The sequence below is a fragment of the Polyodon spathula genome, chromosome 26 (assembly GCF_017654505.1).
Source record: "Polyodon spathula isolate WHYD16114869_AA chromosome 26, ASM1765450v1, whole genome shotgun sequence".
Classification (NCBI taxonomy): domain Eukaryota; kingdom Metazoa; phylum Chordata; class Actinopteri; order Acipenseriformes; family Polyodontidae; genus Polyodon; species Polyodon spathula.
In genome coordinates this window covers 7,540,509-7,556,145 of record NC_054559.1, presented here as the reverse complement: position 1 = coordinate 7,556,145, position 15,637 = coordinate 7,540,509, and the positions used below count along the sequence as shown (strand labels likewise).

General features: G+C 39.0%; 1 protein-coding gene across 1 annotated transcript in view; it reads left to right on the top strand.

Annotated features, from left to right (window-relative positions):
* The window catches only part of LOC121300447 (protein sidekick-1-like), an 82,708-nt gene that overhangs the window by 25,153 nt on the left and 41,918 nt on the right, over nucleotides 1–15,637 (top strand). The window contains exons 9-16 of the mRNA XM_041229022.1: nucleotides 874–989; nucleotides 2,511–2,706; nucleotides 3,238–3,336; nucleotides 5,824–6,015; nucleotides 7,276–7,397; nucleotides 10,428–10,537; nucleotides 12,437–12,587; nucleotides 12,964–13,201. Of these exons, the coding sequence (XP_041084956.1) occupies nucleotides 874–989; nucleotides 2,511–2,706; nucleotides 3,238–3,336; nucleotides 5,824–6,015; nucleotides 7,276–7,397; nucleotides 10,428–10,537; nucleotides 12,437–12,587; nucleotides 12,964–13,201 (1,224 nt within the window). The remainder of the gene's footprint in view (nucleotides 1–873; nucleotides 990–2,510; nucleotides 2,707–3,237; nucleotides 3,337–5,823; nucleotides 6,016–7,275; nucleotides 7,398–10,427; nucleotides 10,538–12,436; nucleotides 12,588–12,963; nucleotides 13,202–15,637) is intronic.

Genomic DNA, 15,637 nt, shown 5'->3' with positions numbered 1-15,637 from the left:
TGTCAATCTGTGGTTAGTGATTAGAAGCTGAGAAACGACAGCCAGGAAACCATGGTTTCAGAGTCCATCTCTGCAGTCTCGTTGCTCTTTGACTCTGGGGCTCACAATTACGCAGCTGTCAATCAAGGCAGCACTCTGATTGTAAAGGAGATGTGACATGTTAATTGAGCTGTCCTGAATAATTAATGTGTGAATCGCTCAGGTGTTTTGATGCATCAAGTCTAATCCAAAAAGCTTTAAAAAAAATGATCAGTACACAAGCCCTACTAACCCCCCTGGTCTAATTACCTTCACACACGTTGCTTGATATAAGGTTAAACTATTCCAGTTATATGACTGGGGGAACCTTAGATATCAACATGTTGCTTTAATTAGCAGCCACAACTGTTCCTCAGTTGATTGATGTTTCAAGAAAGGCAAGGTGTGTGTGCGTGTGTGTGTGTGTGTGTGTGTGTGTGTGTGTGTGTGTGTGTGTGTCTGTGTGTGTGTGTGTGTATGTGTGTGGACTGACAGTTTGATGGGAGTTTGAGGTTCAGTTTAATCCTAAATGTGACCTTTGAAGCAATATTGGTTCGTAAGACATGTCAAACTCTTTCACCATGCTCATTGTTGTATTTGGTAAAGATGATGTGTAAGTTTATGTATAGCCTGGCACAAACAGAGCTTGAGTCTCCTGCAGAACTCTGTTTTGCACTGTAGTCTGGACTGTGACTCCATTAGTGGAAGCTGTTGGTCTCCAGCTATCTGTAACAGTATCGCACCTGCGACAGAAGCCTGATGGTCTCTTCTACACGTTGAAACTGTACTTTTATGAACAGAGGAAGCTTTAATATTTATTTTTATTTTGTTTCTCTTTCCACGGTCACTTTTTAGTGCCAACAGCTCCACCACAAAATGTTGAGACAAAGGCCCTGACATCCACCACAGTCGAGTTCTCCTGGAATCCTCCTCCCCAGCAATTCATTAACGGCATCAATCAGGGTTACAAAGTAAGCTTATCTTCCCCTTTAACAATATCTTATTATAATATCTGATATTCTTATTAATAACATGCCTTTGTAAACAGAAATACTTTTACCAGTTTAATAGATGCATTTCCAGGACAATGAATTACCACTTTGGTTTGTTCTATGTGAAGCTTTTTTGCAGGATTGATATGAAGCTATTTTACTACCCACATTCCACAGCAGAATGAGAACAGAACAGTCTATTTAGAACGTGAGTTGACGTATTTGCCACCAACACCAAATGTAATACCTCTTGATGTAATAAGAAAACGCAGAAATAATCTTCACGATGTTGGCAAGACCATCTGTCGGACATCCTCTACTGTGAGATGGTGTTCCCCTGTAACTTGATGCTGGATTGTTTGCATCCTGTAGAGAGTTGCTTTAGTGTGCAAGCTTCTGTCGAGTTCTCACATTCAGGTAAAGCACTGACCTGTCCTACACTGCTAAGCTTTTGAGATGATCTGTCAAGAGGTTCCGCTTCAGGTCATTCCACTGTCTCAGGAACATCCAGATTAAAACAGATGGAGACACAGCATCGACTGTGTCTGTTTGACATGCTTATGGTAACCTTGGAAACTGACACGTGAAGTATTGGGTCCTGCAAGGCTAATGTTTCAATACACTTAAGTGACATTTGGCACAGTTTCGCTAACCTAATTTGTATTTCATTTCTGTTTCCATTTAAGTATCAGTGATTTATTTATAAGTCAAGTAAATCGGAGGCCTTTTTAATTAGTTTTATTATTGTATAAATGCAAGTTGATACAGCTTTTACAAATACATATTCAGGTAATAGGTTGAGTTATCTAATACTGAGAAATGTCATGTTTACATTTGCTGTGTCTGTGTTTCATGCTGAGGGGCAGTGTTGGCCAGCACTGGGTCGCTGTCCTGTGACAGCTGCAGAATTGTACTTTATCCTATATTAACATCCTTTGTTGTTACTAAAGTACTTCCGAAAGGGAAAAAAATGTGACGTGCTGCGAATGGATGTGCAGAAATAACTTCTGACAGCTGTACGGTGCATCCTGCAATGAAAGCCCATGACCATGTTATGCTGCTGTTTAGCTGGAATATATATGTGTGTGTGTGTGTGTGTGTGTGTGTGTGTGTGTGTGTGTGTGTGTGTGTGTGTGTGTGTGTGTGTGTGTGTGTGTGTGTGTGTGTGTGTGTGTGTGTGTGTGTGTGTGTGTGTGTGTGTGTGTGTGTGTGTGTGTGTGTGTGTGTGTGTGTGTGTGTGTGTGTGTGTGTGTGTGTGTTTTGTTATAAGGGAACAGTTATCAGTTGCAGCCGGGACTCCAAGACACACCTTATAAAAGTACGTCAAAGCAGAGGTTTATTTTAGTTGTACTGACATTCTTTTTTATAGGTTCATTTGTTTGATTAATCCTGTTTAACCAATGAAAACCTATAAACGTGCTGTTACTTTTATTACCTAATGTTTATGGAGTGTATTTATACATTTATTTATTGGTACCTGCAAACATTTATTTTCTCCAGCTCCTAGCTTGGCCAGAAGATTCGCCTGACACTGTTACCATAGTAACTATAACCCCAGATTTCCACGGAACCCGCATTCTTGGATACATCACCGGGCTGAAGAAGTTTACCTGGTATCTCACTTCTGTACTATGCTTTACTACCCCAGGAGATGGGCCACGCAGTTCACAGCAGTTAGTACAGACATTCGAGGACAGTAAGTACTAGATATTTATTTATTTATTTATTTTTCTCGAGCGGAGCACTTTTACTGGATGCACCACGCGGGAGCCCCCAGCTGCTCAACTCTTTAACAAGTGAGGGAAGCAGTAAGGTAATGTGAGTCTTGCTCTGGTCTATAGTCTCCTGACAGTGCATATTACTGCTCATGAGCCAAATGCATGGAATTTAAAATCTGAAAAACCAAATAAATGTAGGAATTCATTGTATTTTGTATTTTGTGTCTTGCTCTTAATTGTATTGTAATTCTTGATATGTATTCTTTTGTATACAACTGTAAGCCCTGGGCAAGGGTGTCTGCTAAGAAATAAATAATATTAATTAATAATAACCCAAATACTGACAGTTTTCCTTTACTAAGAAAAATTTAAGCCTGTGCCGATCTTAAGAATTTTTTCTTTTTGTTTTTATGTTGTGGTTTTTTGGGGTTTTTTTTTGCGATACCCCGACCGCGCTGTAATTGGCATTGTATTGCTGCATGCTGATCTATCCTCTCTCTCTGTCCCAGAGCCTGGAGCAGTAGGGCACCTGAGCTTCACTGAAATACTGGACATGTCTCTGAGAGTCAGCTGGCAGGAGCCACAGGAGAAGAATGGGATCATTACAGGTAAAGCCCCAAGGATGAGAGGTCTGGACCCTCACGATGCTTGAACTTAATCAGATTTCATAAAGCCATGCCGCAGTCTGCTCCAAAACACTCTCCTTTCAGCGGGCTTTGCCATTCGGCAATACATCCTGCAGTACCGGCTGGTTTGGCAGAGCCCTGCAGTAACTTTAGACCTGGTTTCTGTTTAATGTGATGCATAGTTACAGTATGTGCTGAGGTTCTACTGTAATATTAAAAACCAACACTGATTTAAATAGTTTTCACTAGGATACTCATGCGAAGGGGTGTCAGCATCTCCACTCTGAGCTATCCCAATCAACAATGTATTTATTTCCTATTTTACTATGAATTGGATTGCAGGGAGCTACTTCAGTTTCCCATTTATAATGATGCATTTCATTTTGTGGGCCAGAAGGGAACACTGGGTCACCAGCTTTTAAACTTTAATTAAACATGAAATGGGGTTATACACGGATAGGTTTTCAAAATCTATTAATTATAACATATTAAGCTTATTCAGTTGTGGCCAGTCTTATGCAGCACACAGCTCTACTTAGAAGTTTCCACCAGGAAACAATTCCTCAGATGCTGTAACAGCTAGAAAATCAAATGCACCCAATTAAATGAAGGTTACCTGCTACCACCCTTTTTTCTAAGAAAATAAACAAACAGACAACCATCAAGCATTGAAATGAACAAACTAACACAGATGAAGCAGATTTCATGCAGATTAAAGTATTTTCAACAGTATCCATCGTTAGCCGCTCGCAAACACATTGTTTTCTTTTGAAAGTTCAGTATCCTCGCTTCTTCCTTGGTCTTTTGGTACAAGCTTTGATGTATGAGTGTCTCAATGTAAAAGGACAGTCTGTGATTGGAAAACACTGCTGACTTTGAGGGAATATACTCCAGATAAACAGCAAATTATACAAGCCCTCTGCTGGCTATTAGTCTCTGTTAGACACTATGGCATAGTGCAGGGAGTTGTGCTGAAGGCTCAGCTAACTGGATAAAACTTGACACTTCAGCCTGGAGTTTCAGCATTACCTGATTAAGCTGGGTTCAAAATGTTCTAAAAAAGTTTTATACACCTGGATTCACTAGGCTTTTGATTCCCATTCCTGTTACAAAAAACAGCTGCAAAGTGAATGTTCAGTAAACATGATTATGATTAGATATAATACGTAAATGAGAGGTTTTGTGATTTTTATTTATTTTCCCCCAAAGATTGGGGCCAGAAGGCCATAAGTGCAATTATTTAATATACATTCTTAACTCATTCATAAGGGGGCCCTATTTATTACATTGTAAAGACTGTTTTAAGGATTTTTAAGATAGTGTTTAGAAACCTTATCTCAGATTAAAAAGTGCTTTCAAAAGTGAACATTAAACTACAATTAAACTTGATCTAATTAATACAAATGATAAAAACTGAATAAAACATTCATAAGAACATAAGAACATAAGAAAGTTTACAAACGAGAGGAGGCCATTCGGCCCATCTTGCTCGTTTGGTTGTTAGTAGCTTATTGATCCTAAAATCTCATCAAGCAGCTTCTTGAAGGATCCCAGGGTGTCAGCTTCAATAACATTACTGGGGAGTTGATTCCAGACCCTCACAATTCTCTGTGTAAAAAAGTGCCTCCTATTTTCTGTTCTGAATGCCCCTTTGTCTAAACTCCATTTGTGACCCCTGGTCCTTGTTTCTTTTTTCAGGCTGAAAAAGTCCCTTGGGTCGACACTGTCAATACCTTTTAGAATTTTGAATGCTTGAATTAGGTCGCCACGTAGTCTTCTTTGTTCAAGACTGAACAGATTCAATTCTTTTAGCCTGTCTGCATATGACATGCCTTTTAAGCCCGGAATAATTCTGGTCGCTCTACTTTGCACTCTTTCTAGAGCAGCAATATCTTTTTTATAGCGAGGTGACCAGAACTGCACACAATATTCAAGATGAGGTCTTACTAGTGCATTGTACAGTTTTAACATTACTTCCCTTGATTTAAATTCAACACTTTTCACAATGTATCCGAGCATCTTGTTAGCCTTTTTTATAGCTTCCCCACATTGTCTAGATGAAGACATTTCTGAGTCAACAAAAACTCCTAGGTCTTTTTCATAGATTCCTTCTCCAATTTCAGTATCTCCCATATGATATTTATAATGTACATTTTTATTTCCTGCGTGCAGTACCTTACACTTTTCTCTATTAAATGTCATTTGCCATGTGTCTGCCCAGTTCTGAATCTTGTCTAGATCATTTTGAATGACCTTTGCTGCGACAACAGTGTTTGCCACTCCTCCTACTTTTGTGTCGTCTGCAAATGTAACAAGTTTGCTTACTATTTTCCTTAAAACAGTTCTTAAAAATGTATGAATGAGGGCCAAGGTGTAGATAGAGTACATGTACAGCAATATGAATAAATAAACTTAAATAAACTTACAATAGCACAAGAGCCTGACCATTCCGTGCCTCCTCGCTTTCAGGCTATCATGTCACGTGGGAGGTGTATGGTAGGAATGCCACCCGAGTGACGCGCACTCTGCCCAACAGCACTCTGGAGTACAAGGTCACAGGGCTCACCTCCCTCACCACCTACACCATCGAGGTGGCGGCGATGACAGCCGCTGGGATGGGTGTGGTCACCTCCTCAGCCATCTCCTCTGGAGTCCCACCAGGTAAGAGCAACATGCCAGCGCAAAGCAGTAGACAGCATTGCTGAGGATCAATCTGAAACCGACTGCAGCTACACCCTTACACAAGTTTAACCTGCTATTTTTGAATAGTATTTTGGCAGCGTTAGCATTCTTTTCCCACTGTTATACTGTGCATTTACCATAGGTTTCTGACTTTATTAATATCCTTTACCATACCTCACTGTTCTTCACAATGCTGACCAATGCTTTACTCCACTATGCTTTATTACATTTTGCGGTAAACTTTTATACGGGCACACTGATGTGACACAGAATATATTAACTGTAGGGCACGAGATTAACAAAGTTTAAATACATTTTATTTGAGTTGGGTTATTTATAAGTGTCATATCCTGTTCTAGGTTAAAGGTGTCAGTGGTTGTTCAGAACAATATTCTGATATCAGGCTATATTCATTAAAACAGAATTTAGAAAAAAAAAAATATATATAATATATATACTATATATAGATATATATATAGTATATATATATATATTATATATATATATAAATTATATTTAATACTCTTATTGCTTAGTGGACAATCCAAAACACTAGAGACGTTAGTGATTTATGGGGCCCCCAAATTCATTAGATCAAGACCCATATAGATTGTAATGGATTAGATTAGAATAGATTACAGGATTAGATTTTTAAAGGCTAATGAAACTAAAAGGTGCTTGTGTAAGTGGTATGCGCTGTACATATATTGGAAAAGTCATCAATGTTTCATGTTTTGCAGATTTTTCTGTTTTTATTTGTTATGCTATAGGATGATCAGAATTGATCCAAATCGTGATCATCCGAAATCTCTTCTCCCATCAAATATCATTATTTGGATAATGATGTTTTAATCTGATATTGTCTTTGTGGAAGCTCAGCCATGAATCAAAAATCGTGACAGTGGAGTGGTGTTCAGTGTTTGCCTCTGCAAAATGATATGTGCACACTGCTGCTCTCTGTCTCTTGAGTCTCACTCCAGCGATGGACTATGGCTAGGAGCTAAACACAAGCTGTTATCCCTGTTGATAAAGTGTCAATTGTAACTCATCCAAAAGTCAGGGAGAAGAAAGTGTGCAAGGCTCGCTGAGGAGTCTAGGGACAGGCTCCCGGGCAGTTCAGCAGTGCAATTAGGCCAGGACTTTCCTCAATGAGAATTTCTGATTTCTATTGAAATCTGTACAACTTTTAATAGAAGCGGAATTGTTGTTTTATATATGTATATATTTTTTTTATTTTAGAACTCCCTGGTGCTCCGTCCAACCTCATTATCTCCAACATCAGCCCTCGCTCTGCCACCTTGAAGTTTCGCGCAGGCGATGACGGGAAAACCTCCATCTCAAAATGGATTGTTGAGGGGCAGGTTGGTGAATTACTATATACTCATTATCTTAGTTGATTTAAAATGAGTTTGCTGGGTTACTGTAACTTTTTATAGCCCTAACTCCTTTACAAGAAGGATCAATACAAACTATGGCCTGGATTAAGAAGAGATCTCGTTCACCACATGTTTGTCTAGTATTACATGGTAGTTTTTTTTTAAAATAAACATTTGTAAAATGTTTTATGGAAAATATGAATCCAAGATCATTTATTATTATTATTTTTTTTAATTACATAAATATAGTATTGAAAATGCTTCAAGAATGTCTTGGAGCATAATTATGAAAATAGCTGAAAATTAGAGAGGCATTTTTTCTTATCAGCTCTGCTTTAATCAAAAGCAAATAGCTGCAAACCAGAAAATTTGGCAGCCAATGCCTAATGCTCTGGAACATTTGCAGACATTTTAATAGGAAGATTGTTTGCTCTACACTGATTTTACTTGACTAAGATTGAATTGATTTGTGTTTATGTAAGGTGTGTATTGTTTTCTTTTTTTATTTTTACATTTTGACATATTTTTTTAAACTTTAAAATTGCATTCCCTGCCTAAAGATGGCTTCACATGTACCCCCATGGACCTCTCAGAACTACATTTCCCATCATCCTCCTGCTCACATATGTACAGTGGCTCTAAAAAGTATTCACCCCCTTGGACTTTTACACATTTTATTGTGTTACAATATGGAATCAAAATGGATTTAATTAGAAGTTTTTGCCACTGATCAAAACAAAAAAAGCCCATAATGTCAAAGGGAAAAATACAATCTACAAATTGTTCTAAATTAATTACAAATACAAAACAGAAAATAATTGATTGCATAAGTATTCACCCCCTTGAATCAACATTTGGTAGAGGCACCTTTGGCAGCAATTACAGCCATGGGTCTATTTGGATAAGTCTCTACCAGCCTTGCACATCTTGACACTGCAATTTCTGTCCATTCTTCTTTGCAAAATTACTCAAGCTCTGTCTGGTTGGATGGGGACCTTTGGTGAACAGCAATTTTCAACTCTTTCCACATATTCTCAATTGGATTGAGGCCCGGACCTTGACTGGGCCACTCCAGGACATTGACCTTATTGTTTTTAAACCACTCCAGTGTGGCTTTGGCTGTATGTTTGGGGTCATTGTCCTGCTGGAAGATTAATCTTCTCCCAAGTCCTAGGTCTCTTGTAGACTTCACCAGGTTTTCCTCCAGGATTTTTGCTGCATCCATTTTGCCCTCTATCTTCACATGCTTTCCAGGCTCTGACGCAAAAGCATCCCCATAGCATGATTCTGCCACCACCATGCTTCACGGTAGGGATGGTGTTCTCAGGATGATGTGTGGTATTGAGGCCAAAATGCTCTATTTTGGTCTCATCAGACCATAGCGTCTTCTTCCACTTGGTCTCAGAGTCTCCCACGTGCCTTCTGGAAAACTAGCTGAGATTTGATATGAGTTTTTTTCAACAATGGCTTTCTTTTTGCCACTCTCCCATAAAGGCCAGTTTTGTGAAGTACCTGGGCTATTGTTGCCGTATACACAGTGTCTCCCAGCTCAGCCGTGGAAGACTGTAACTCCTTTAGAGTTGTCATAGGCCTCTTGGTGGCCTCTCTGATTAGTGCCGCTCTCGCCTGGATACTTTGAGGACGACATGTTCTAGACAGATTCACAGTTATGCCATATTCTCTCCATTTCTCAATAATGGACTTTACTGTGTTCCGGGGGATATTCAATGCCTTGGAAATGTTCTTCTATCCTACCCTTGATTGGTGCTTTTGAAGAACCTTATTCCGGATTTGCTTTGACTGTTCCTTCGTCTTCATGATGTATTTTTTGTTAGGAAATGTACTTACCAACTGTGGCACCTCCCAGAGACAGGTGTATTTAACCTGAAATCATGTGAAACACCTTAATTGCACACAGGTGGACTCCATTCAACTAATTATGTGACTTCTAAAGACAATTGGTTGCACCAGAGCTTATTTAGGTATGGCATAGCAAAGGGGGTGAATACTTATGCAATCAATTATTTTCTGTTTTATATTTGTAATGAATTTAGAACAATTTGTAGATTTTATTTTTCACTTTGACTTTATGGACTTTTTTGGTGTTGATCAGTGGCAAAAACTCCTAATTAAATCCATTCTGATTCCATGTTGTAACACAATAAAATGTGGAAGTCCAAGGGGGTGAATACTTTTAAGAGCCACTGAGATTGATTTACCAGAGAGCAAGAGGCTGATGGGGAAATATAAACTAAAAAGGTCCTTATGTTAATCCAACTGCAACTCTGTGTTCCGTTGTAGTGGCACAGCTGTTAATTTACAATCCAAGATTTGCCAGCTCCTTATTTTTAGCACCTGCTGAGCATGCAAATGATGGCCCAATTCCAGACTCACTTTCAAAGCAGCACTGGGGACTTCAAGTCCCAGAATTCATTCAGCGCTCAGTGAGGCTGTCCACAAAGGTGTGCGTGTTTACTGCTTCTTGAATTCACAATTCATTGCTCTGTTTAACACTGGCACTAGCCTCGCTTACAATACAGCTGAGACCCTGAATTCCTGAATTTATTTTAAAGCCTTTGTAACAGCTAATGTGATCAGAAGCAGGGCCAATTTGTGAGATGTGGTAAAACTCCACCTTTCAGTAACCTAAAACTTAAAACTTCAACCTAAAAGAACATTAAGAATTTTTTTTTATTTTGTGTGTGCCAGTGATGGGTAGCACATTTCAGTGCAACCAAAGAATAGCCAAATTAACTAAGTTTTTGTTTTTTATTATAATTCCTGATACCAAAAATTCAAAATCACAATACAATACAATGTTACCATGTCTTTTTAATTCAGGGTAGATAGAGAATTAAGGGGTAAAGAAGGAACAGAAACAGTGGATTTGAACTCCTAGGCATGCAGTTTGTATTGTGTAAATCACTGGGAGTTAAGTTTCCCAGTCTGAAAGGTAAAGAGTGGTTCAAGGCAACAAGGTATTCCGGGAAGTGACTTTGCTTTCTCACGCGACAGGTTGGGGGGATCGGCGATGATGAAGAGTGGCGCATTCTGTACGAGAAGGCGAATGACCCTGACCCCCAGGTGCTGGAGATACCAGACCTCACCCCCTTCACTCACTACAGGTGAGACGAATGTAAACTCAGTGTCAGCTTTATCTTTATCAGCAGTGTGAGTGCAGGGCTTTAGATATGCTCCTTAGCTTCTTTTTAAGGATTTCTTCTTTGTGTCTAGGAGCCAGTTGCAAGCCATTATCCCCCACTGATAAACTGAAAATTGCAAGTAATTTGAGAACCAACGGGAAAGTGTCAGGGCTCGCTGGGGAGTTAGAAGCAGCAGTTATCATTCATCAGCACATTTAGGCCAGTAGATTCCTGTGAGCTTTTATAAGATGGGTAAAGTGTGGACTGTGTAAACTAAAAGTTGTGCTTTTCAATAACTTGAGAGATGTGAGGGAAAATATTTCACATTAAATTAAAAAGAATATATATATATATATATATATCTTAAGAGGTTACCATCAGGTATATTCTTTAAGTGGTTACTATCAGGAGTGAGACTCAAGAGACAGAAAGCTGCAGTTAAAGTCATGTTGCACACGTTTACTAAAAACTCAGGAACAAAATAAACAAGGTACAGGGACAAAAATAAAGGTTTAAACAAAACACAAATTGTACACCAAAAACACACTTTACCTTCAGGCTGGGCATTCACCTTCACTGAAGGTTTTCCACACTTTCTCCTAAACTCCTCCAACTAAACAAAGGATCTGTCTCCCTGTAATTTCAGTAAACAATGCTGCTGTAGTTATAATTAGTAAGTAGTTTTCGCAGTGATGCTCTGTAACACCAGTTATGACAGTTGCATTTTTTTTTGCGTGTCCTGAAAATTAAATTGAAGACGCTCAGCTCCTAAATGGTTCCTAGTTCAGTCGTACAGTACTTTCTCTAATAAACATATGCACAGTCAGGATACCACAATCATCATATAACTGATCCGTTAGAATGTGAGTGGTGTTGTGAGAAGTGAATGTCCAAACAGGTCGTTATGATTCCAAAACAGTCAATTTTTGTTAACAAAAGCCACCCCCTATACCAGCAATGGTATGGAGATCAAACGGCGGGTTTTCAGTCCCAATCAAAAAGGTTTCAAATAATAGCACAATACTGTAATCCACAAGTGCACAGAAAAGTGCTCCAGTTGTAGTTACATGAGCGCAGTGGTGCTGTGCTGTGCTGTGCAGGAATAGTGGTGCTCCTGGATGTATGTCGCTGCTCTTCTGAAATACCAACGCTAAACAAAGGCACAGTGCTCCAGCGAGTTAGTGTTTCAGCGTAAGGGGCCATACTGACATAGTTTAAAAATAATAAAGAACAATTATAGGATTCCTTCTAAGTTCCTCTCTGTGAATGCTTAAATCAAGACGCATCCCCTTTGTACTGCCAAACTCCTCCCAGTGCCACACTCTATCCAACCACCGCCTGCCTCACAGCTTATCACAGTGGATTTGTTTAGCAGTCTTGCAACTACGTTCTTTCTCCAAAATGGCTGACTTCCAATTACGTCCTACCATCGAGTCAGGCCATCTCCGTGAAGGCGTACTACCAACCTTACCTAGTGGGAAGTAGACTTACAACTCAGATTCCTTCTCTCCTTGTCACACCATCATATACAGGGCATAATGGGAAGTGCCTTCACTCTAAAGTTTGTCTAAACTGTATTGTCGGGTCAGTAATGTAATGCATACTGTACTTACTGCATCAACCTTACCCATGATCACGATAACAGCTGCTGCATCCTTATTAGGAGGCACAATCTTTCTTACCAAATCAAATAAATACAATCAGGATCATTATTAGTAGTAGTCTTAGTAGCTGTAGTAGTCGCAGTAGTATTATGATTTTTACAGTTAACGAGAGGATTTTGTTTGTTTGTTTTTTGTTTAGATACACAATTTATGGACAGACTTGTTGTTTTGTAGCCTAGAATCACGTTCCAGTTTTAATTAGCGGTGCCATGTGCAGGTTCCGGATGAGGCAGGTGAACATTGTGGGCTCCAGTCCGGCGAGCCAGCCCTCCCGGGTGATTCAGACCCTGCAGGCCCCTCCTGATGTCAGCCCCAGCAGCGTTACAGTCCGCACGGCCAGCGAGACCAGCCTCTGGCTGCGATGGGTGGTGAGAGCACATCTCTACTGGGCAGGCTTGTGTGGGGGCTACTTTATTATAGTCTGTAATATATATACAGTATATTGTTCTCAACAATTCACAGCCACTACTGCATGCAGTTTAAAAATAATAAAGAACAATTATAGGATTCCTTCTAAGTTCCTCTCTGTGAATGCTTAAATCAAGATGACAGTAAAACTGATAAAAGAAAATTAGTAATAATTACTTGACATACATTTTGATTAGAGGAAACTGTTGCCCAAAGTTTATTTTTTGTTTTTCTTTATTTAAATTAATTTTAAATGTACTCTACCGATGGGCGTTTTGCTGCCATGGATGGGACAGTAAAACAAAACAAAAATCCAAACCTCCTTGTCCTCCTTAGCCTCTGCCTGATTCGGAATACAACGGGAACCCAGAGACGGTGGGCTACAGGATCAGTGTGTGGCGAGCAGACCTGCAGGGTGAGCCCAGGACCCAGCTGGTGAGCGAGCGCCTGGAGAGGGAGATCACCCTGGAGGGGCTGAAGGAGTGGACCGAGTACCTGCTGCGCATCCAGGCCTTCAATTCCATCGGGCCCGGGCCCTGGAGCGAGGTGGTGCGGGGCCGCACCAGGGAGTCAGGTAGCCACTATTGTACCAGAATCACCAATATTCAATTGATTTAAATACTACCGCAGTATAAATGTGAGTTTAAATTATTAGTACGTACACACATTAAGCAGAACATTTAATATCAGCAGAAAACAACTAAGTTACAAGATTTTAATGAAAACATTATTATAGCTGTTCACTAAAGTAAAATCAGGATTGTGTGATTTTGAAATGCCACTATTTGATTGATTTAGTACTGCTTAATCTCAGTGTTTGATTTTGATGGGAATTGAACTTGAACTTGTTCATGGCCCCCGGGAAACATTAATCTACTAACTTCTTATTTCATTTTTAATAATGATCTGATACTCTCTCTTCCTAACCCTTTTTCTTTTAATAATGGTCTGACACTCTCTCTTCCTTAAGATATTTTTGGGAGTAATACAAAATACAAACTATATGCCTATATTTAAGTATTAATATTTTGTTGTGCAACAGCATCTTCTGAGGGAATGTACGAGGGAGGGAGGTGAATAGAACTGCAAATGAGACGTTTATAGGTCAAAATGTTCGAAATTAAAAATACATGTTTGCTGATGAAGGCTGTACCAATAAGTGTTTGTTTTTTCTTTGAGGCAGATGTTCAGCACAGTTATCATGAGCCACCATTGCTTTATTTCATTCCTGTGGGATTAAAGATAAATCATCTTGTAGGCGTCATAATTAATCATACTTGTCTTGTACACAAAGCTGATTTCATGAACAAATAGTTTTGCACATGTCTACAGAATTATGCAGAGCCATATGGTAAGGCACAGCACATTCCATAGCATGGTATCTATCAAGATACTAAACCGGGTACATTATAAAACATCAGGCTTACATGGCCTACTGTGTGTCTTTACTGCTATTTTCCCAAAATGTATAAAGGACCCACACTAGTTTTTTACCAGTTTTGTAAGCCTTCCTTACAATGATTTCAAGAAGCGCACTCAGCATTACGTTTTCATCTGGTGATCCAGCAGAAGTGGTTTCTTTATGTTTATTTATTTATTTATTTATTTGCATTTGTATAACGCTTTTTTATACAGAAGTATTTCTAAGCACTGTACAGTACAGAATAAAAAACCTAAAATAACTACAATACATTTGTAAAACATATTTCATATCTACCACAATCATACGATTTAAATAACATATTCAAATAGTATAATCATTTTTATAAAAATATATATATATACACAGTGTTTGTACGCACACAAACATGCATGCATAGATAAATATACTACTACTACTAATAATAATAATAATAATAATAATAATAATAATAATAATAATAACAATAATAAAGCAATATAAAAACCGACTAAGGCAAGAAAAACTTTTTATAAAAGTAAGTTTTCAGTCTTGACTTAAAAACTGTAATGGTCCCTGCGTCCCTGACAGACACAGGCAGAAGAGCATTCCACAATTTAGGAGCTTTACAAGAAAAAGCTCTCCTCCCATGGAGATTTTATTGACCTTAGGAATAACCAGTAGCCCCACAGGGTCAGTAACTCATACAAATGACTGGGTGCTAATCCATTCAGGGCAACAAAATCTTAATCAAATCTATACTCCACAGGGAACCATTGCAGAGGCAAAAACAGGGGTAATGTGTTCACTTTTCCCGGTTTTAGTCAGAATTCTAGGAGCTGTTCTGAACAAGCTGCAAATGAGAAACATCTGTTTTGGGATACCAGAGAAATTCTTGATGAAACAAAGGCATACATTAGTGTTTCAGCATCAGGTATGGCAATAATAGGTCTAAGCTGTATTTCTCATATGATAAATTATACTTTAGTAATTTTCCTAATGTGATTCTCAAATGATAGCTCAGGATCAAAGATGACCCCCAAATTTCTCATTTCTAGTTTAGTTCCGATAAGAGACTGCTAAGGATATTTGTTAGTTGATGCTGTGAGCCTACAACAATGACCTCTGTTTTGTCAGAATTCAACATTAAGAAGCTCTGTGATATCCAACACTTGATGTCAGCAAGGCAAGCAGCTAATAGCACCCAGTAGAAGGAGTGCCTGGATCCAAAGTATAGCTGAGTGTTATCTGCATAACAATGGAAATTCATCCCATGACTTCAGATAATAACATGCAGCTAATGGCAGCATATATAGTGATAAAAACAAAGGACCTAAGATAGAGCCCTGTGGAACACCAGAGGCAACTTCTGACAAATCAGACTTCATCTCCCCGGTATAGATGTACTGGAACCTATCGGAAAGATAAGACCTAAACCAAGATAGGACAAACCCACTAAACTTTCAAGACAATCAAAGGCAGCACTAAGATCTAGGAGAATTCATATTGAAGGAAAGCTGAAGTCAGAGCTTATCAAAAGATAATTTACTACCTTAACAAGGGCCGTCTCGGTGCTATGTGCAGCACGAAATCCAGACTGGAATTTCTCAA